The sequence below is a fragment of the Eschscholzia californica genome, unplaced genomic scaffold (assembly GCF_041429995.1).
Source record: "Eschscholzia californica isolate CP2 unplaced genomic scaffold, dmEscCali1.0.p SCAF_2, whole genome shotgun sequence".
NCBI classification, from domain to species: Eukaryota; Viridiplantae; Streptophyta; class Magnoliopsida; order Ranunculales; family Papaveraceae; genus Eschscholzia; species Eschscholzia californica.
The window spans coordinates 27,208,000-27,230,770 of NW_028238309.1; the positions used below are offsets into that span (position 1 = coordinate 27,208,000).

At 37.0% G+C, this 22,771-nt stretch overlaps 1 protein-coding gene across 1 annotated transcript; it reads right to left on the bottom strand.

The window, feature by feature from the left end:
- Positions 1-9,297: 9,297 nt before the first annotated feature.
- LOC147557195 (tubby-like F-box protein 1) lies at positions 9,298-15,186 on the bottom strand. The gene is made up of 4 exons (XM_086658181.1): positions 14,632-15,186; positions 14,133-14,220; positions 11,093-11,222; positions 9,298-10,215 (listed from the first exon to the last, which is right to left on the bottom strand). Exons 1-4 carry the CDS (start codon positions 15,022-15,024, stop codon positions 9,639-9,641), a joined length of 1,188 nt encoding a protein of 395 aa, XP_086514307.1. The 5' UTR covers positions 15,025-15,186; the 3' UTR covers positions 9,298-9,638.
- Positions 15,187-22,771: the final 7,585 nt, after the last annotated feature.

Here is a 22,771-nt window from a genome sequence, read left to right on the forward strand (position 1 = left end):
AACCTCCTTTTACGGCGCGGCGTTAGACGGGACCAAAGCTCGACATTCCTTACATAAGATGAGTGAGTACTCATGTTTTGAGGAATCTCTCCAATTTGCTAAATGAGATTCATGACGTTCATATTTTCAACTCTTCAAGCACTCTCACTTGGTGGGTTTTCAGTGTATTTTTATACACCCATGAAGTTGACTTAAATGCCCTTATTCCTATAGCCCAAAAAACAACGTTATCTTGTCAATCACTCATGCTAGTCTTCTTAAGTCATTGTTGTCCAACCAATGATATGGATTAGGGATATAATATAATGTTCACTTAGCAATGTTTCTTTCATTAGATCACGTGTCTAATAAACCTGCATGGAACTTTCCACTATTTTGGACTGTCCTCTAAATTCTAAACCACAATTAATATTACAAAATAAACTAATTTATTTCAGATAAGAAGAGTTTTTAAAAGTGAGTTCCCCGCGTAAACTCCTTTACGTGCCCGCTTTTACAAGTCTTTTAGGGTTGTCTTTCATGACCCTAATTCCTTAGATTCGTACCACTCCCATGTTTGATCTAAGGTGACAGTTTAGATTTGTGGATTCAATCCACTTTGGTTTCCACTTTGCTTATTATTATCATGCTGAAGAATGCCTTCATCAGCTTTTACGATAATGTCAATTTTCTTAAACTGAAACTAACACTTCCTAAGTCCTAATTGTATTTTCTTTCACTAGTAGAGTTTGCAACGATTGCCACTGTGAAAAACCCTTTTCACTTTGTTGTATTTCCTAAAAGATTCTCATCTTTATATTCGGAAGATTGCTTTTATGACTTTCTTCAACTATTTACTTTCAGAGACTTTCTCCTAGATGCTCTAAATATCTTAGGAATTTCTCTGTTCTGTATGGGTGACGACATCAAATACTTGTGTATTTCTAGATGTGTGGGTAAATGTCGATCATCTTTATCATCTTATGTCTCGTGACATCAGTGATTCCCTCATGTGTGCTTTTGCTCATCAGAACTTTTAAATTCTGATTGCTTGGCAGTGATCCATGAGAGATGGGTAGAATTTTTCTCTAAGATTATTTCTAGTTAGACCTCTTCAAAATTTCTTTCGGACAAGTTTTATCATCTGTTAATCTATAACTGTATAGATTTCGATGCCCATTTAATTTATTTACCCTCGTCTGATGTCTTATTGGGTCAGTTACTTAATTGTTTCTCAATTCTAGTATGTCTCACATACAGGACGTAAAACTGTCTTGTTTTACTCCCACTTACCCTCTTGTCGAACAAGATTCTAACTATTTTTATCAGAAAATCAACCCTTGAACTTCTTTACGAATGTTAGATGCCAACTCTTACTTTTGATCCATTTGACTCTTAGCCAATTTTCAGAGTCTGGTTCTGCTATAGTTTTTGTGGGTCTTCTGAAGACTCACGTGGGTTTTTGAACAATATCGTAGAATCTTCTTAACTCTTCTAAGAAGTTACTTGGCGAGTTTCTCGTACTCCCATTTGTTGTTCTTTTGTTGCTCGGTTCGAATCAGATTCGAATATTTCTCCCACTTCTCTTCTTGAATAACTCCTTTCAAGGAAGACACCATCGGGAGAAACGATCCAATTTTGTTCCGATGTTGTGAGGGAAAAACGCCATATAACTTCTTTTGTAGAAGAAACTAAGTCTGAAGTTCTCAGACCTAAATAAAAAACTATTTTAGAACTTCTTCTAAAATCCATACCCTTATGGAATTCTTAGCACTTTTTAGTGGATATGCAGCTTGTATTAGACACTGTTGTTTCGGATGACATGTTATGACTAAGACTATTGATACTGTCAAGACCTTCAGTCATTTTCATTCACTACTCGATTCAGTTCAAGTTTCTAAATCTTTTCTAAATTCGAGTACTTAGTTGGTTCTAGTCACATTAACCATAATCTTATGTCCAACATAAGTATTAGTGATTAATTGACCTCTGTTTTGTCATAAGAGATCTTGTCAGACCAGATAGTTTGAACCATGTTTTATTCTTTCGAATCTCATGTTCATCCTAGTTGTCTGACTAGGTTAGAATAACTAATTGAATCGATAGGTATTAATGTTTGTAAGTTGAAATAGGCACCTTTCTGAAAACATCATAAAATATTAAAACTAAATACTTTATTCCTCATAAATCCAATTCTAGAAAAGATGTTCAAAGAAAAAGAAAATACTAAAATCTAAAAGTAATGCCTATAGGAGACTAAAATCCTTCTTGATCCTTTTCAGCAACCATTACTTCTTCTGCTCTTTGACAGGTTCGTCTCATTTCAGTTAAATACTCAGCTCCCACTTGCTCCTGTCATTCGTAATGAAATGAGCACTAGGTATCCAATACCTTTTAAGGGAATTGTATTTAATAGAATCAACTTTTAACATTTTTACCTTTTGCGGAAACTACCGTTTTGTTTTTCTTTTGTTCCAGAATTTGGGGCAGTTTCTCTTCCAATGGCATATGCCATCACAGTGGAAACATTTGGAGTCAGAAGAAGAATTTTGGTTTTGGCAACTTGTTTGCCCTTTGCTTTGTCAAATTTCCTTTTGTTCTTCTGTTTACCTCCCCTTTTAAATCCTTTGTCCTTCTGAACTATTAGATTTTCTTTCTTAGGTTCAGCTACTATAATATTCTCCTCGGCTGTCTGGAGCATTGCGTGTAGTTCCTCCAAAGATTTATCCCATCCATTCATATTATATGGCATTCTGAATTGATTGAACCCATTATGAAGTGAATGCAGGATGATATCAGTGGAGAAATCCCGGCCATGATCGACTCCAAGTCGTACTAGTTTCTCAAAAGACTGATCATTTTGAAAACATCTGGCCCTACAGGCTTACCCTTTTCAAGGCGGCAATCTAGTATTGCCTTTGACGTCTCGTATTTCTCGATTCTAGACTTCTTTTGGAACAATTCCCTAAGTTGTCCTATCATGGTGTAAGCATCCATGTGTATGAACTTAGCCTGAAGATTGGTTTCCTGCTAACATTAAGCACGTTACGGGCTCCGATTTCCACCGAACTCTCTTTTATTGCTCCTTTTCCTCGTTAGTGGATTCTTCCGTGATTATCAGAGTAGGTGTGTCTAAGACAACTGCATTGTTTTCGGATCTAAAAACGAGCCCCAAGTTCCGTTCCCATACCTTAAAGTTATCTCCGCTCAGCTTTTCTTTCTCTATGAGCCAACGAACGTTAAGGGTTTCTTTGTTTGTCATAATTAAACTACATCTAAAGAACGCAAAGTGACTTTAAACTTGTTATCCTATCAAGTTCCTATTTTTGCCATATTATTCAAGAATCTTTTCCCTTATTTGAATAATACGATTCCAAGATCCAAATTCTTCGAAATTAAGCGTACGAGGGCACTGCCCGTAACTCCGTCGTCCTGGGTGAGTAACATCTTTACTGATCATACTCCTATGATTCTTGATTAATTGTTTTCACACTTAAGTGTCAAACTAATCCTTTGCCCTAAAATCTAAAACCTTCTTACTAACTCGTTGAGTAAAACCAGTTTAGACGCGTAGACCTCTTCATAGATCTACCCGTATTGTCCCGAGGTAAAAGATGGCACCCTGCGGAGGCAGACCCACCATCGATGAACAAGGGATCAATAGGTGTCTTATTCGGGTAGGATTATACTCAAAATTCTTTTTAGAGATTATTACGTATTTTCTCAAGTTGCGTTACTGTGAACTCTATCGTAACCCCTTGTGACGTATACGTAAGTTTTTATGTGAATTCTCGTAAGGTTTTATCTTAAAACCCTAGTATAGCCTCCTAAAAGATCTTTATCGTTTAGTTTAGTTCTTGTTTCGCCTAATGGTTTGTTTGGATTTTCATCCTTGAATCACCATTGATTACTCCCACTCGAATCATGATCTCATCATGCAATTTATCAATGGCTTTTCTAGACCCTATACTCTAAGTATTATTCGGGCACATACTCGTTTGTGCTTAGAAACAATCATCAACTTAACTAAAGGCAATACTACATTAAACATTCACATGTATATACATACAAATATATGACATTCATAAAATAAAGTATGTATCCTAGATTCGGTTCTAGGTTTTGCTATGTTCCATTTAGCTAATTGTGGGATATTGTGGCATTCCTATGTCTAATGGGCGTCTAAGTCAGTTTTCGTAAAATTCAGACTAATGGCCCACTTGGTTTCTTCCTTAATGATTTCCAAACTTAAACTTGGAAAAACTTCGTTTTCGGCTCTCGAATGGCCCGGGTCAATGTCGGAAAAATTATGTTTTTGAATCGGAATAAAAAGTAAGAAAATCTCCCACTCGAGTCAAGGCCCAACGGGCCCAAGTCAAACTCGAAAAGACTCAAGTCCAACTTGGTCAAAAGTCCTTTGACTAGTCTCGATCTAAGCTAGTCAATTGTCTGGACTTATAGGGACGGATGCCAAGACTGTCTCAGTTGGGACGTGCTGGACGCGTCCTAGCATAGCACTTGGCCGTCTCGGACTCCAAGTCTGAGATGCCATGGTTACGTCCTAGACGCGTCCAGTGCTTTGGACGGTAGGCGGTCTCTAACTCCAAGTCTGAGACGTGCTTGGACGTACCAGACGCGTCCTAGACGCGTCTGGACGTTCCAATCGCATTCTAGATGCGTCTGGACGTGTCTGGGACGTCCTAGACGCGTCTGGGATGTCTGATATTTGATAATCTCGGACTCCCAGTCCTGTTGGGACTAGGAATCCCAGTCTTACTCGTACCGGGACTTCCTGTACCGTGTTTCTCAGTCTCGGGACGCTGTCACAAGACCAGCTGGCCTATCTGGACGCGTCTGGGACGCGTGCTTGCCGGTCCGGCCTATAGGTATTTGGAACTTTCCAAAAACCTCCAACCGACTGTCTTCTTCCTACTGTTTTTCCATTATTCAACACCAAAACTACGTGATTTTGAAACCCGTTTTTCAAAATTTATAATCCGTTAGATCCGTTTTCGAAAAATCTTTTCAAAAACATCAAGATCTAATGATCCCATGCATTGAAACTCTTTCAAATACATGTTTGATTATGTTTAAATCTAATTCAAAATAATCAAAGTTTTGTTCGAATCTTTATTCAAACATTTCTATCTATCAATCTCAAGTTTGAATGTAGTTCGTTCTAGCCAAAGATAGTTTCATGCAAACGGCTCGTGATGCCACTGTTGGGAATTACATGTATCTAATACATATCCTAATCATGTTACTAGTGTTGTAAGCGGAATCTCAATCATCATATTATTAACACTAAGTTGTCCAGGATCTATACATGAACTAATCTATGAAGTAGAAGGAAGAAGAATACCTTTATTCGCTTTCCCACGAACTAAATTCCGACCAGTATTCGGAAGATAAAGAGCTTCAAGTGTAGCTCTTCTACTTGAGACAGCGAATGTATAACTTGAATTCCCTCCTTTCAGTCAGCTAGGACCTTCTTGAAGGTATAGATGAAGAACTCCTTCTTCTCGACTTTGATAGATAGAATGGGAACTTTTCTCTAAAATCCTCTTTCCAATAGTTTTGTGAAGAGAGTGACTTCCTTCTGAGAAATTTCCACACCTTTTCTGAACTCATAACTGGTCCTTATGTAGGCATTACCTTAGTAGAGTTCTACAAGTAAGGAATCTTAAAAGATCCCTCAGAAAAGATAAGCACAAAAAGAGTTTAATTATTTTGGGATTCCCTAATTAGGATAAACCCTAATTAGGGTTTCCCCTTTAGTGTGGCCGGCCAAAGCAGCCCTTTATGGGCTTGTTTTGGCCGGCTCAAAAGTGTGATTTTTGACTTTTCGGGCTTTTTTTTCGAGCCCGAAGTGATCCGACAATCGTAAGCGGCTTCTAGCTAAGCATTAAGACTCCTAATTGAACCAGATTGATTGATCTTCCGAATAAGTTCATCATTATCCTATAAGCCAAATCGCACACATTGCCATCTTGTTCGAAAGACACTCCGTCGGAAGGTTATACTTTCAGACCTTTAGGATATTTTTCTATCAGGAAGGTCATACCTTCAACTTTAGAATATATCTCCTTCAGGGAGATGGTGGAGGAGCTATCAGTAAAGGGGGCTCAGGATCATGGTTAGGATAGATGATAATAGTGGTGTCCATAGGGTCGGGGTTGGAATCCAACTCCTCATCAGAGGAAAGAGTAAGGACAGGGCAATGGTTTAAAGGATGGTCAACAATCCTGCAAGTTTGACAGATTGCCCCAAGGAACTTAAGATAACTGAGCTTTATCTCTGATTCCCCATCAGAAAAGATGGGGTTGATAATAACTAAAAGTGGGGATCTGACGTCATAAAGAAAATGAACCAAGATTACCTGTTTGTGAATTAAACCAAAGTTTCTAGGCTTGACTTGAATTATTTTTCCCATGCAGTCGAAAATTGTATCCAGGTGTGCTCTGTTCTGGATGGCTTGAGGAATACGATACAGAGTGCACCACATATATTCGAAGAACAAGTCCTCAAAACCTTCAGGGGAGCTGATAGAACAATGGCTCGGGCTTTCTCTGCCTCTTTTACCAGAGGTAATGAAAAGGTTGTGATGGGGGGTGGTATGGGTGATGGGAGATGGTAGAGGAGCTATCAGTAAAGGGGGCTCATGATCATGGTTAGGAGAGATGATCATAGTGGTGTCCACAGGGTCAGAGTTGGAATCCAGCTCCTCATTAGAGGAAAGAGTAAGGACAGGACAATGGTTTAAAGGGTGGTCAACAATCCTGCAAGTTTGATAGATTGCCCTAGGGAACTTGAGATAGTTGAGCTTTATCTCTGATTCCCTATCAGAAAAGATGGGGTTGATAATAGCTAAAAGTGGAGATCTAACATCATGAAGGAAATGAACTAAGATTACCTGGTTGTGAATTAAACCAAAGTTTCTAGGCTTGACTTGAATTATTTTGCACATGCAGTCGAAAATGGTATCCATGTCGGCTCTGTTCTGGATAGCTTGAGGAATACGATACAAAGTGCACCACATATGTTTGAAGAACAAGTCTCAACACCTTCAGGGGATCTGATAGAACGATGGCTCGGGTTTTCTCTGCCTCTTTTACCATAGGTAATGAAAAGGTTGTGAGGGGGGTGGTATGGGTGATGGGAGATGGTGGAGGAACTACGGTAAAGGGGGCTCATGATCATAGTCAGCAGAGATGATAATAGTGGTGTCTATAGGGTTAGAGTTGGAATCCAGTTCCTCATCAGAGGAAAGAGTAAGGACAGGACAATGGTTTAAAGGATGGTCAACAATCCTGCAAGCTTGACAGATTTCCACAGGAACTTGAGATAGCTGAGTTTTATTTCCGATTCCCCATCAGAAAAGATGGTGTTGATAATAGCTAAAAGTGGGGATCTGACATCATAAAGGAAATGAACCTGGATTACCTAGTTGTGAATTAAACCAAAGTTTCTAGGCTTGACTTGAATTATTTTGCCCATGCAGCCGATAATGGTATCCAGGTCGGCTCTTTTGGACTCGGGTAAATTACTATTTCTTGTGTGTACAAGCACCTGCAGGTCTGGAACAATGAAAGAATCAAGAACAAAAATAATGATAATTATCTGAAAGACATACTTAGACTGACAGTTACTCCTAGAATAATGATGTTTATTTTAATTTATCCTTTATTGCCCCAAATGAAATTGCCGTTATTTCTTGTGTTTTCTATAAGGGTTATGTCCCAAATAGCCCCCAACTTTGTGACCGGCTTCCTGCCTAGCCCCTACTTTATCAAAACTACCCAGATGGCCCCCTTTTTCAGTTACCGTTATAACACCGTTAACTAGTCATCACCTCTCTCTCATCCAACTCATCGCCCCTCTCTGCCACCTCACCTTCTCGACACCTCATCGTCTTCACCTGCGAAGGTCTTGGGCCGTCCAAATTTCCAGCCGGCGACCTTCAAACATTAAAATAAAATAAATAATTGTTTATCTCTCCTCTCTCTCTTTAATTTTTTTAAAATCTCTCCTCTCTCTCTCTCTCTAAAAACGCTGGCGAAGGAAAACCCCTTCACCGGATGGTCTGTTCACGAACAGAAATCTGTTCGTCTGTTCACGAACAGAAATCTGTTCGTGAATAGCAGGAGGTCTGTTCGTTGAACAGACCTTCATTCAACGAACAGACCCACCTCCAGCGAAGGGGTTTCCGTTCGCCGGAGTTTTTAGAGAGAGAGAGAGGATAGATTTTAAAAAAAAAATTTAGAGAGAGAGAGAGGAGAGATAACAATTTTTTTATGTTTGAAGGTCGCCGACTGAAATTTGGACGGCCGGCGACCTTCTCCGGTGAAGACGATGAGGTGGCGAGAAAGTGAAGTGACAGAGAGAGGCGATGAGTTGGATGAGAGAGAGGTGATGACTAGTTAACGGTGTTATAAAGGTAACTGAAAAAGGGGGTCATCTTGATATTTTTGGTAAAGTAGGGGGCTAGGCAGGAAGCAGGTCACAAAGTTGGGGGCTATTTGAGAAATAACCCTTTCTATAATTCAGAATCTAAACACATTGTTGGAAAAATGACCATCATGTGCTGTAGCTGAAGGAGAGGTTTTAGCTGCTCTTCTTGCGATAACTACAGCCAAAGCCGTCGGGATTACCAGTCATCAGCATTCAGCACATTGGACAGCTGCGCCAACTCTCATGCAGATGGTTTGGCCGTTTGGCACCAAGTTGTCAAGATCAAGTCAAGAGTAGATGTCAGATATCCACTTGGGTTAGGAATAGCTAATTTGTAACTAACGGTTGATCTTCAATAATATTGCAATTGAATAACAAAAAGGTTTGCTATGGAATCTGAATCGCGATATCTGACTCCTACTATGTGTCATTGGGGTGCTTAGGGTCAGTCCTTCCATTTTGAAAAATATAACCTATCGATCATCATTCACGACATGATATTCTCTCATATCCCTCGCAAAGGCAATGAGATAGCAAATAATTTCACAAAAAAGAAGACAATTCAGAACTATTAGCAGTTAATTGAGAAAGCACTAGTGTTTGGACTATATAGGTACAAACTCAAGTTTAGAAGTGTTTGAAGTCTATTCTATAGGACCTATTCGGTGGATGGGACCTATATTCAAACAAAACTCCATGCTAGGTTCTATCTTAACTCCTACGTATAAAAAGCAGTATCGAGTTTGAGCTTGTTTATGTACCAAAATCTGATTTATGTACCAAACAAAACTCCTTGCCTATTCAATGGGACCTATATTCAAACAAAACTCCTTGTTATATGTACCAAACTCTGGCTTATAACAAAAATTAAGACAAGCTCCAAATATCATCATATTAAGAAAGTAGTAAATTTATACATTCTGCTTTTCATTGAAACAAAAGTTTGGTATATACATCATAAAGCAAATATTTAACCTAAGGAACACATTGAAATACATTTTCACATAAAATACTTCTTTTTCTTCACAAACCAGATATTTGCACTGAAATTTTTCTCCGTGTGTAATTCTATACGTTCCCCCAAACTCTATAGGTGCCCTGGAATGGCAGTAGGCACCCACATTACAACTGAGATGCCCCCATAATTTGGGAATAAGGAGCATGCCTGTAGCCAATCTGAGGGCGGTTATATCATTTCCCGTGTTCGCTTATTCGCAAGCTAGTTTTGTGCCAAAGCTGGTGAGACAAATAGCAAATGCCTGAAAGGCCGACAAGGGATACCTGTAATCCATAGTGAACATGTCATCTCCTACCTTCCCAAACTGTAAAAGCACAGTATCCTCATCCCCTTTCCCTTCGGGCTGGCTTGGGTCTAGTGAAGCAACTAGCTGAAAGTTTTTCACCGAAGCAACTGTAACTCGTCCATGAAAATTCAAGCACCAACACTGTAATGGCTCGTGCCACCTTGGAGCTTTGTTCTGTAGAACCATGGGTTCTGAAGGGGTTTCTTGGATTAGGAACCTAGGATCATCTTTTTGAAGTCCCTCTTTGATGTTTCGCCTTGTCCCTAAACACTGCAGATTGCAGATCATTCTTCTTGGCCCTCTTGATTTTAACATATTGAACTTGTAGGAGACTTGTCCAATTTCAAAGCTTCCTGCTGGAACTTGGGGGCTTATTTGCTTACTTGCAAATCGGCGACTTGATCGACTGTTTGAAGGCTTTGCACCATTATGTGGAGGCTGGCTATCATAGATTGTGAACTTGGTCCCAAGAAAGTCAGAGCTGCATAAATACGTCTAATAATGACAAGTGAAGAACTAGTAATACATTATCTCCACAAAGATTAAACATGGCTTCAAGATCCTGAAAGCTCAAAGAAGCTTCTCTTAGTCTATATTCTAGTTGAAGTCAAATATACTTCTTTGCGATGGATGTAGTAAGAGTCAAAACGTTTTACGTTCATATCGAAATGCCAAAGTGAGAAGCTGACACACAAATACGAAAAATTTATACATTTTCTTTTATAAGTTTCCTGATAATTCAGTATTCTGATGGCAAGGTAGGTGGGGCAGCCTCTGAGCTGATGAGTCTGGGGAGTCAATGAGAGAACTCAGGAAGCAGGAAGACTTGCATAATAAAGCAGATGAGATTTCTTCCTCAGAAACTGCCACCGAAGACAGAAATCATACCCAAATTTCTAGTGGTTATGAGGCTTATACCGCTACTAGTAATAAAAATTGTAGATATAAATTCATTCATCATGGGTGAGAAGGAAGAAGAATCGGCAACCAGCTCTTGTTGCATAGTAAGGACTTAAGGTAACTTGGAAGATATGGTATTTTCTTTGTGAAGCTATTCGATGCAAGGGCCAACTCCTTGAGAGGGGAACGCTTTATTGTGGTCTTGGGACTCTTTCCCGCCACATAAGGATCATAAGAAACTACGGGATTCACATGTGATTTTGTGTGGAGTCCACGCTTAATTGGAGGCAATTTTCGCAACTTCGTCATTTTTATTAATCTTTTGTAAGTAGGACTAGTTTGGATATAATACTTCATAATTACAATTATTGTTGTCTTTAATCAAAAAAAGAATCTAATGGTTATGCATAAGAGTTGGAACTTGGAAAAGGTAAAGTACATAAATGACAAAAACTGACCTTAACTTCCCAATATATGCATTGCTTCCTTGAGATAGGTCATCAGCATTAAAAGATATGATATACTCAATACGGGCACCGCGCCTAAACCGTCTAGCCGCCAACAGAAATTTCCCCTTGTCAATTAATGCTGTAACGGGTAACAAAATGGGTCAACACATACGAACATTTCAAATCAAGAAGAAACGACGGCTCCGCAACAAAATAAAAGGAATGATCCATTTGTCTGATTAAAAAGAAACAAACCTCTTTCAACAATTGTGCATATCACACGGCGTATTAGCGTATACATAAAGGTTCTCATATGGGGGGAAGGCAGAACACTTCAGTTAAATGTTCGTCCAATTTTACTGAACTTTGTAAGATAAAGCACATTTATGAAGCTCGGCATCACTACCCCTACCTCCACACCACGTAGATACCAAAAAAGATGAATTTGAAGTTTCAACTATTCTCTGGTTTTCCTGTTACTTCCAAAAGTCATTCAACCCTCACGTTAGGTAGTCTTCTATTAATTCTTTAGGTATTTCTCTCCTATTTGACTAGAATTCCCTCATATAAACAAAATAGAAAAAAGCGTCTTGACTCGCTTATCTCATTTGCCATTTAGAACCCTCCACAAGCATATATGATTATGAGCTTTTGATAAGAAAAAGTAGTTCAGTTCTAAATGACAAAAAAAAAAAAAAAAACATTCAAATGTTCTTCCTTGGTTCTACTCTTCGGGATGAGCCACTAGCAGATGCCCCTGACTCAGGGGCTAATAGACGGGGTTGCGGCCATAACCGTAAGACCATAACCATAAATTTTAAATTCCCACCATACTTAATACCCATTAACTACTATAAACCATTCAACCTATAAACTTCAATCCAACTACCCAACTACGTAATTCAGTTTTCTACCTCTATCTCTTATATCTTCTTCTCCAAACCAATCCAAAATCACTATTCTTCTACTTCTTATTCATTTAATCAAGTTCAACATCGACGACTCCAACACCGAAGTTCCAAACTCAACTCTCGTAGAAGTCAATTGCACTTGCAATTTCACATATTAATATAATTAATGAATATAAGTACTTTGTTAATTGTGTTGGACAAAAGAAAAAAAATTGGAGATATAGCTTCACACCCCCTAGCTCGAAATAGTGCATCCGCTACTGCCCTGACTCCTAGCGCGATTTAACAATACTAACACACCACTAGATTCGCTCTCATGGTTTACTATTTTATTCAATGTTTTAAGAAACTCTCAAGGCCTACGCCGCGAGGCACGCCTTGAGGCGAGGAGGTCAGTTGATGCCTTGAGGCGTACGTGTTTGAACTCGAGAATAAAACGGGTGCATTTATAGTCACCTACTATGTTTTAGTTGTTGGAAAACACAAAATATTAGTATTTATGTTTATTAAACACGAAAAAAAGGTTATGCCTTTTACACGTAGAGGCGTACGCCTCGCCGCCTCGCTTGTGAAGGCAACCCACCTTGAGGCGTAAAAATGTATTTTAAAACATTGACTTTATGAACATCCTCAAATCTGTTATTCGTTAAGACCTTTAGTAGATCTTTTTGTTCCGGGCCTCCGAAGATCTCATAACTTTTAAGTGTTCTGGCACATAAATGTTTAAAACTTTAAAGGTTTAGAAACTTTAAAGTTTGAAACTTTTAAAGGTCCGGGACATTAAAGTCGTTGATCATTAAGTTTAGAAACCTTTTTATTGAAACTTTGAAAATCTGGAATATTTTGTTAAAATCAAACTAATATTATTTCAAATCTAAGCCGTCGAAACTAATGTTTGAGATTACAACAAACGTTATATTATTTTAAAAGCTAAACTTTAAAGTATTATTTTAGAATGAAAGCTCGGGACGTTCCTATATTATTGGCGTATAATTTTTAAATAGATAAAACTTAATTTCTATGAACAAAGTATCACTTTAGAATTTAAGAAGAAAATAAAAAGGTAGACTCCCAAAATAAATACTAAACACCTACACTTATTCGACTCGCGTAAAAAGAATTAAAAGGGAAAAATCAATTATTTATGTGAAAAAATAAATTTTTTTTTTTTTTTATAAGAGGTGGATGCTACGGAGACAGACAAATTAGATTAGGAGTTCAAGGGAAAAAAGAGAGATTTGAGATAAAGAGAAATTAACAAAATTTAAGAAGAAATTAACAACATTTGTGTGAGATAAGGAGTCAATCAAGAAAAATCCTAACGAGAAAGCCCCTCACCCCCAACAAACGGGTTTGACAATAATTTGTAGGTACATATAGAGTAGGAATTTATGAGTAAATTTGTCTTGAAAAGTCCCTAGGTCAGATCTTTGATTAAAAGTTCTTAATTTTTCATAAAAAAATGAATAACGCGTTCTTTTAAAGTTCTTAAAAAAAGATCTGAACCAATAACACGAAACTTTAAAGTTCTTAAATAAAGGTCTGAATCAATAATACGGAACTTCGAAACTTTTAAAAAAAGGTCAAAACCAATAACGCCAAACTTCAAAGGTCTTAAGAACTTTGAAGATCTGATAAAAATTCTGAACGAATAACCCCCGCTAAGTCTTTAATTGAGATGCAATTGACAGACAAGTAAGATGACTACTAAAAGGCATAGATAGATTACCTAACGATCAATCTAGCCATTGCCATACAAATATGAAACATGTAATATTAGTTAAGCAGTTGGGCTATAGAATTTCTTAAGATTAAAGTCCACAGTCAATTTCAAAATATAATATACATGACTTGGTCAAATTTCATTTCTGACAGCACAAGAAAAGTCAACTTAAAGCAGCTGTAAATTAATTTGTTGAACTAAAGGTGATATTGCTAAATTAAATTCGATGGAGAATTTTTTTTTTTTTTTGAAACTTAAATTCAATGGAGAAAAGCGAAACTTAAATTTCCACGGGGATGCCATGAAAACTCAAATTTACATCTTCAAAAGCGAAAAAAAGATAAAAGCAAAAAAACAAAAATTACTAATGGGAACACAACAAACAGTAAGTACTTTATAGGCATTCATTACTTACTTGAGGTAAGTCCAAGATATAGATAAAATGTAGAAGTCTTCTTGTTCCGTTTGATAAAACATTGGAGAGGTAAATTCCGCGGCCCAGACTGCAATTCACATCCAAATAGGGATTTCGATTATCGAATTTTTCTTCAATTTCACAAGGAGCATAAACCCATTTCTCAATTTTGAATAAATTTCAGACAATTGAATTAAACAACAAAAAATTCAATTAATATATGTAGAGCCCTAACATACTTGCAGAACTATAACCTAAAGTGTCATTCTGACCTAATTTTCTTACTGATTTCTTTAACGAATCAAGGCTGAATATAATCCTCTTCATAAAGCTTTACATACCATCACCTAATCATTAATCACTACAATTAAAAACCTTTGTAACAAAGAACATAAATTGAGAGAAGATGCCATTAAGTTTATCACAACACAGAGAAATGGGAGAAAACCCTAGAGAGAAACACAAACACATGTAAGAGAGAGAGAGGTAACAAATGGACCTGTTTTAGAGAAGAAGGGAAAGTGATCTTCCCACTTTCTAAAGGAGAAATGACGATCCCCTTAGTGACGTCTCTCCATCTTTTACAAACACAAGCGCATGAAACAACGCTTTTACGAATCGGCCAACGATCTTCACTCAATTCAACTCGTTCGATGATATCAACAAGGATCTCAGGAAGCATTTTAGACCAACAATCATTCTCAATTTTTTCTCCTGGAAGAAGATCAATGATTTCCTTATCTTCAAATTCTCCTTCTAATACATTATCATGTTCAATTTCTTGATGTTTAGGGTTTGCTGATTGTGGTAGTTGTTCTTGTAAAAGAGAATATGAAGAGGAACTTCGTCTGCTCTTTCTAGAGAGAGGAAATGCGGCCCTCCTCATAGCCATGTCTTAACTCTCTTTTTTCTTCATAGAGAGAGAAAGGAAGAAAAGATAAACGAAGAAAGGAAAGGAAGGTAGGGAAGGAGAGCAGAAAGAGATGGACGGAGAAAGGGTGAAGATTGACTGACCAGAATACTTCCTTTTAAGGTTATTTCCTGTTTCACCCCTAGTTTATGACTAGTTCTATCGTTACTAAAACTATTTTGGGTTATTTGTCAAATAGCCCCCAACTTTATGACCAACTTCCTGCCTAGGCCCCTAATTTATCAAAAATATCCAGATGGCTCCTTTTTTCAGTTACCGTTATAATTCTGTTAAATAATCATCACCTTTATCTCCTCCATCTCATCACCTCTCTCTGCCACGTCATCTTCCCGCCACTTCATCGTCTTCACTGGCGAAGGTCGCTAGCCGGCCGACTAATTTTCCGGCGGGCGACCTTTAAACATAAAAAAAAAAAAAAAAAAAAAAAAAAAACTCTCCTCTTTCTTCTCTCTCATGTTTTCTCTCTCTTATCACTCTTTCTCCCTCTAAAACAAAAATCCAAACATTTATTCCATGAGTATAAACCCTAAACTGAACTTCTTACTTTTCAAGTAAAAATCCTAAAACCTAAAATGAAGAACTAGGCTTCAAACAAAGAAACAATAGAAGAATCAATTGATCTGATCGTGTTAACAAAGTAAAAAAAGATAGCAGGGTTCTGATCGACTTCAAACAATCTTAGAACAAATTTCCGATTTTGATGTCTGAAGGTCTAGCTTCGAGTCGGTCAGCACAACCGTCTGGTCGGATTATGCAATCTCTGAAACGTCGTCGTATGCCGTCTTCATTGGATTATGCAATCTCGTTGATCTTCAATGACTCCATTAATGGGTTCTCCAGGATATATAGATCCATTATATTTAAGAACAGGAATTGCTTTAAAGAAGAATGATGTTTACAGTTTTGGAGTAATAATTTTGGAGACGATTACAGGAATCGACGCATTTAGCTAGGAAAAAGAAGAGGTTTTGACTTGTGTAGCAGAGCCAATAATTAAGGATACAACTAGAGTGGCGGAAATGGTGGATCCTAGAGTGAAAAAGGCAGGGGATTTGGGTATTATTGAAGAAGCTAAAATCATGGCTTCAGTATCAGCTAAATGTTTAAGAACAGTCTAGCTTGAGGCCTTCAATATCTGAGATTATCAGAACCATTAGACAAATTCAATCTTGAACTAATTGGTAGAAATTAAACCAAAACTATGAACATTGAAGAACTTACAAAATAAAAGTATATAGTGAAAAGAAAACTCACAGCAAAAGATTTAACAACAATAACCTCAACTTCATCATCATCAACACATTTCAAGGACATTCCTGGTATTATCAAGCAGGCTGAACCCACCTCTCTCGTTCCTCTTTTGGGTTTCGGTCGTGGTGTTGGTGCCGCCGGTGGACAAGGACGAAGATAAAGATGAGGTTTGTATTGGGTCAGTTTTCCTTTTTGTTGTGTTCTTACTGTTAATCTTAATTGGATCTTGAGATGTTTTAGTTTTATTTGGATAAACCTTGAAGTTTATTTCAGTTGTTCAATGGAAATTTTACTGGTTACTATTTTGTTAAACTGTTTTACCTAATTCTTCCTGTTTCTCTTTCGAACCAATTTGGGGGGTTTCAGATTTATTTGTAAAGAGCGAAATTAAAGATGGCAAGTAATGTGTTGTTATACCCACTTATTGGATTTGCTTCTTGTTTTGTTCTTCTTTATATAACAATGGGTGATTTTAGATCAAGTTATAAAGAAGCAGAGATGAGTTCTTCATTCTAGGTTTTAGGTTTTACTTCAAAAAAAGAATTAGGTTTAGGGTTTATACTTATGGAATTAATGTTTGGATTTTTGTTTTAGAGTGAGAAGATTGGTCAGTCGGACGACGACCTTCGACGGCGAAGACAATGAGGTGGCAGAGAGAGGTGATGAGATGGAGGAGAGGGAGGTGGTGACTAGTTAACAGAATTATAACGGTAACTAAAAAAAGAGGTCATCTGGGTATTTTTGATAAAGTAAGGGGCTAGGCAGGAAGCTGGTCATAAAGTTGGGGGCTATTTAGGAAATAACCCAACTATTTTTTAGTACATAAAGGTCTCAAATTTTAGAGACTTCTATTTACTTATGTTTGATGAAATATTCCAAATTATCCCAGTGGTCCTAAAACTAATTTGACCAAAATAGACTCCAAATTTTTAATTCCCTAGACCTAACCTCCAAATTTTTATTTTCAAAATCCCCTTTCATATTTTTTTTTTTGTTGTTGAACTAAATCCCCCTTCATCTTCAAAAAAAAAAAATCCCCCTTAATACTCATGTAATTTTGTGTCTCAGAACCCTTAACTCTCTTCATTTCACTAAGTGGCATCTTGTGAATAAGAAAGAGAAGCATCCTTCATCTTCAATACTCACTATTCCTTTATCTCTCTATATATCTTTAAATATGTTGTGAAAACTAAGGAAAAGAGATAAATTAGAGAAAAGAGTAGACTAATATAGACTAAGAACACCATATATCTACCTTAAGATTGTGGTAAAATATTCTATTTATTGTTGTATTCATTACATTGGGTTAAAACCCCTTTTACAAACTCTCAAAGTGAAATACATTCATGGACATTTACTCAATGGGTTACATGATACACATGAATGTGTCTTTTAAGATATAGGTTACATATGACCACATTAGTTACAACTTATAATTGTGGAAGACAAAGCATTACAAACCCCCCCCCCCCCCCCCCCCCCCCCCCGGATTCCACAGCATAAGAAGTTGCCTCATTATAACCTTACAAGGAAAACCCTATGGAAAAAACCACGGTGAAAGAAAAAGAGTACAATGTTCTTCTATATCTTCGATTATGTTAGAAGTATATAAACTGCCTTATTAAGACCTTGTCAAGGAAATCCTAATGGGATAAAAGCGAAGGAAAAAGAGTAGAGCTCGAAGAATTACAATGTAGATATATTCTCACTTTGTCACATACCTTCTTAGTTTGTTCCCCCTCATGGATACTCTCTCTCTCTCATAGACGTTCAAACGATTGAGATTGTGAAAGATCACTTAGCCGACGCATTCCGATGTTATAGGCTAATTTCTTGAATGTTGAAGTTAGTAAAGCCTTAGTAAATATATTTGCAAGATTATCACTTGAAAGTATTTTCTTAATTTCTATGCCACCATTTCTTTACAACTCATGAGTGTATAAAAACTTAGGAGATATGTGTTTCGTCTTGTCACCTTTGATATATCCCCCTTGAAGTTGTACAATACAAGCTACATTATCTTCATATAATATTGTTGGAGTATCATTGATTGAGGAAATTCCACATGTTTCCTAAATATGCTGGATAACAAACTTTAACCATATACACCCACGACTTGTCTCGTGAATAACAATTATTTTGATTGGAAGAAGTAGTTGTGATAGTTTGTTTTATCGATCTCTATGATATGGAAGTATTACCACTAGTACACAGATACCATGTCTATTATCGTGCATTATGAGGATCAGAGAGGTATCTAGCATCTGTATAGCCACATAATTGTGATTTTGTTTCTTTCGAGTAAAACAAACCCATATCGATAGTTCCACGCAGATATAGTAGTATATGTTTGACACCAATTCAATGTCTTTTGGAAGGTGCAGAGTTGTACCTTGCTAATAAATTTACATCAAATGTTATATTTTGTCGGGTACAAGTTGCAAACACATAAGAGCACCAATTGCACTCAAATACGGTACTTCAACACCAAGAAGATCTTCATCGTCCTCTCGAAGACGGGATGTAACATCCCATGTTGTTAAGGTTAGTTGAGGGGCTATTAGGCATCTAGTTCAAGTTAAAATAGGGTCTAAATCAACTACTCAACATATTCGTTTTGGGGTTTGAAACAAACCAAATCGAGGAACAACGTATTTTGGGTAGAATTCAATTGAGAAATCTTGTTTTGAATGAATTAAAGCATTAGGAAGTGATTGGATCTAGCCTTTATGGATTCTTTGATAAGAAATTCATGCTTTCTCTCTCTAGAACTCTATATTCTGTAATCAGGTTTATGAAGTCTTGTTTTCTTGTTTCTACTTCGAATTTGTATTGATTGGCAAGAAGTCGTGGACAAGTAAAGTAAGAAATACTAAATCAAGTTAGAAATTGAAGTTTTGATGATTTAACTGTTATATTCTTAAATTATAGGGTTTAAGGTTTTTGAATTGAAAATTTTTATGATTCATGCAATTCTAGGATTTATATGGCTGAGAATTAAGTAATTTTGCAATATAAGCAACGTTATAGAAGTTATTTGATATCGTTTATCGACTGAACAACGATTTAAAAGGATTGGGCACCGCTGTCTGTTATTGAACAATCGGAGCCTTGTAGAGTATTTGAACGGGCTTTCTCGGAACACGAAAGTCGTAGCCTAGAATGTTATCTTTCCAAAATGGCATGGTCCATGTCATTTGGAGTTCGGATGAGAGAGTTATGGATGTCTATGTATTTTACTATTTCGAAGATGTATTTCTCAGGTTTTGGCGAAGGCATTTAATAATAAAATTTTACCGACATAGGTACCTTTCAAATAGTGTATGATCGACCTTAACTGAACATGGCTATGGAAGTTAGAGATCAATCGAAATTTGATTATATTCGAAATCTTCCAGACTTTACAGGTTTCTTTTATGTTTTAAGTTTTCATTGTTTTCTTTTAATTTTTTGTTTGTTGTACGAAGGTTATTATCCAAGAACTTAATGTTTATATTGGTTGTGTTGTGAGTTTGGTTGAGGGGAAACCGGAGTTTATCGTTGATGATCTTGTTACGGTTTCAACGGAGGAAGACTAGTTCTTGTACCGCGAGGTAGGAGTTCTAATCCTTTATACATCATGGTTTTATACGTAATGAAATATGCTAGATCTTATAGTTATATGCGCCATTATGAAATAGAGTTAAGGTATCATGGAAATCGATTTTAACGATGAACTGGAATATGCTTGAATGGTTTTACTATGATATGAGAAATGATTTCGAACTGTTTACTGTGATTATGAAATTACTTGGAATTTTCTTATGTACCCGACTTCGGATTATGTCAACCTAAGGGCATGAGCCATAGAGGTGAGGATGACATATTGACATGGATGTAACCCGTGTGAGACCGGTAAGGTGATGTGAAACTAGTTATGAGACCTGTGGGTGTGAACTGCTCCACTCGCTCGCCATTGGTGCTCGTGCCTCCAGCTCGAGGCTTAAGAATGTACACTCTGACTGCTCGCCTAGGCAGTGACATTTGATTGGGATCCCACTGCTTTGTCCGACATGACTCTTGGTCGTTCCATTTTCGTGTTTGATAAGATACTGAATTGCACAATAATATTGGTTTTAATACATGAATGTAACTGATTTTGAAAGATCACACTAGATGCATGATAGGGTACCGAAGATAATAAGGTTCAGGTCTTTCCATGGGTATTGGGGGATGGCTCTTTTATTCGAACTCAGTGATATAAAACGTATTAGGTACTTAAGGTATATACGTATTATGAGGTAAACTCTTAAATGATTGCAGAGTCCCTTGCTGGGAAGGTGACTTACCAGCTAGGGGTAACATGTTTTCTCGAAGAGATGCTAGTGCATTAGCTAGTGCTGAAATGCGACGGTACTATCTAATGCACCATAGACTCTTCTGATGGATTCTCTCTTAACCGAGAGTGCACCATGGGTGAGCAGCTAATCACTGCTATTGATTGCTAGATGTAAACAAAAAAACTTTGTACATAATAAAAATATAGGCTTTGATAAATTATTTTGTCATGATGTTTATAACTTGTTAAAGAAACTTTTAAAAACGTGATGGATTTTGGATTGGTTTTCTACCAGAATAACTCGTGTCAGTGAGTTACGTGACCCCCTACCAGTTGTTAGTGGAGACTCTGCTGGATTTTGTGTATACGAATGTATGGTTTGTATAGCAGGTTTTACAGGTGCGACCGGTTTGATTTACAGAGGAGACTCTGCTGGAATTTTGTCTCGTCAGTGAATTGTCAGGGCGTGGTCGTTTCTATTTTGGGACACGGGTTCTTTTCATCAAGTGAGCGGATAATCATAGGACTACTTAAAGGATGAGCTCTGTTCATGTAAAAGCGTTGTAAGACTTTTTCTGTATACATTGATTAATGGATAAAAATTCTATTTTGCAAATGTTCGACTTGTAAACCAAGAAAGAATTTAGTTTTGCCAAGATTTTTTTATCTCAAACTCTTTCTTCAATATTCAGCCGTCTTAGTGAGCTCTTCTAGATTCCCAACAATATTGAAATGATCTACATAGACTACAATAATAGCAAATCTATTTTTTTTATTTTTTTAATGAATACACATAGACAAATTGTATTATTAATATATCGTCAAACATGTATTCACTCAAGTTGCAAAAATCGTTATATGGATTGAAACAACCAGGACGGATGTGGTATAGCCACCTTAGCGAATACCTTTTAAAAGTCACTATCAAGTGAGCCATACAAATATGCAACCACTACATTCACTAGACGTGTTTCAAGACATTTTGATGCTCCGCCGGACTTATCAAATACCAGAATATTATTGCATCCATTACAGGAGAAAATGTCTATTGGTAGTTAAAACCCGGTCTTTGAGAAAAACCTTGAGCAACTAAACGTGCTTTATACCAGAATATTATTGCATCCATTACAGGAGAATGTGTCTCTTTATAGTCAATACCCGGTCTTTGAGAAAAACCTTGAGCAACTAAACATGCTTTATACCTAACAATTTCATTTGTCTCATTTCTTTTGCGTACAAATACTTATTTGCATCCTACAGGTTTTATGTTTTTTGGTGTCTGAACTACAGGTCCAAATACCCCTCCTTCCTAATGAACTTAGCTCAGTTTGAATAGCATCCGTCCGCATTGGCCAATCTTTTCTTTGTCGACATTCTTCAATATTTGTGGTTCAGGATCATCATTATTTGCTATTACACCTAGAGTTATTACAATTGCAAATTTATTGTCAGGAATAATTTTGTTTATTTCCCAGTATTCTCCTGTACTAATATAAATAATTAGTTGATAATTCTCTTACATTAGTTTCATGCGGCACTTCTGGAGCAATGAGTTCTAAATTGGTGGATTGATTGATCATTTCAGGTACATGTGTGCTTCGTGCCTCTTCTAGACCAATATTTATATTTTCATGTCTCTTTCTTTTCCGCACAGTAATATCTTTTGCACTAACACGTCTGTCACACTTTAACCGTGTTTTAGGTACATTTGTATCTTTATGTTGATCTTTAGGAATATCAATCCGTGTTGGCGTATTAGTAACTGGTATATGTGACTTTGTTACTTTCATTGAATCTGTAAAAATATCAGGTAATTAGGTTGCAATCTTTTGTAAGTGAATGATCATTGGAACTTCAAGTTCGAACTGGTTGGTGCGAGGATCTAGATGGGATAAGGAAGATGTATTCTAAGAAATTTTATGGTTTGCCTCATTTTGAGGCTTATCTTCCCCTAACGGTAGAAATTTCTTTTTATCAAAATGACAGTCGGTATATCGTGCAGTAAATACTCACCTGTAAGAGGCTCTAGATACCTTATTATTAAAGGTGAATCGAAATCAATATAAATACCAAGACGCCTTTGGGGACCCATCTTTGTTCTTCGTGGAGGTGAAATTGGCACATATACAACACAATCAA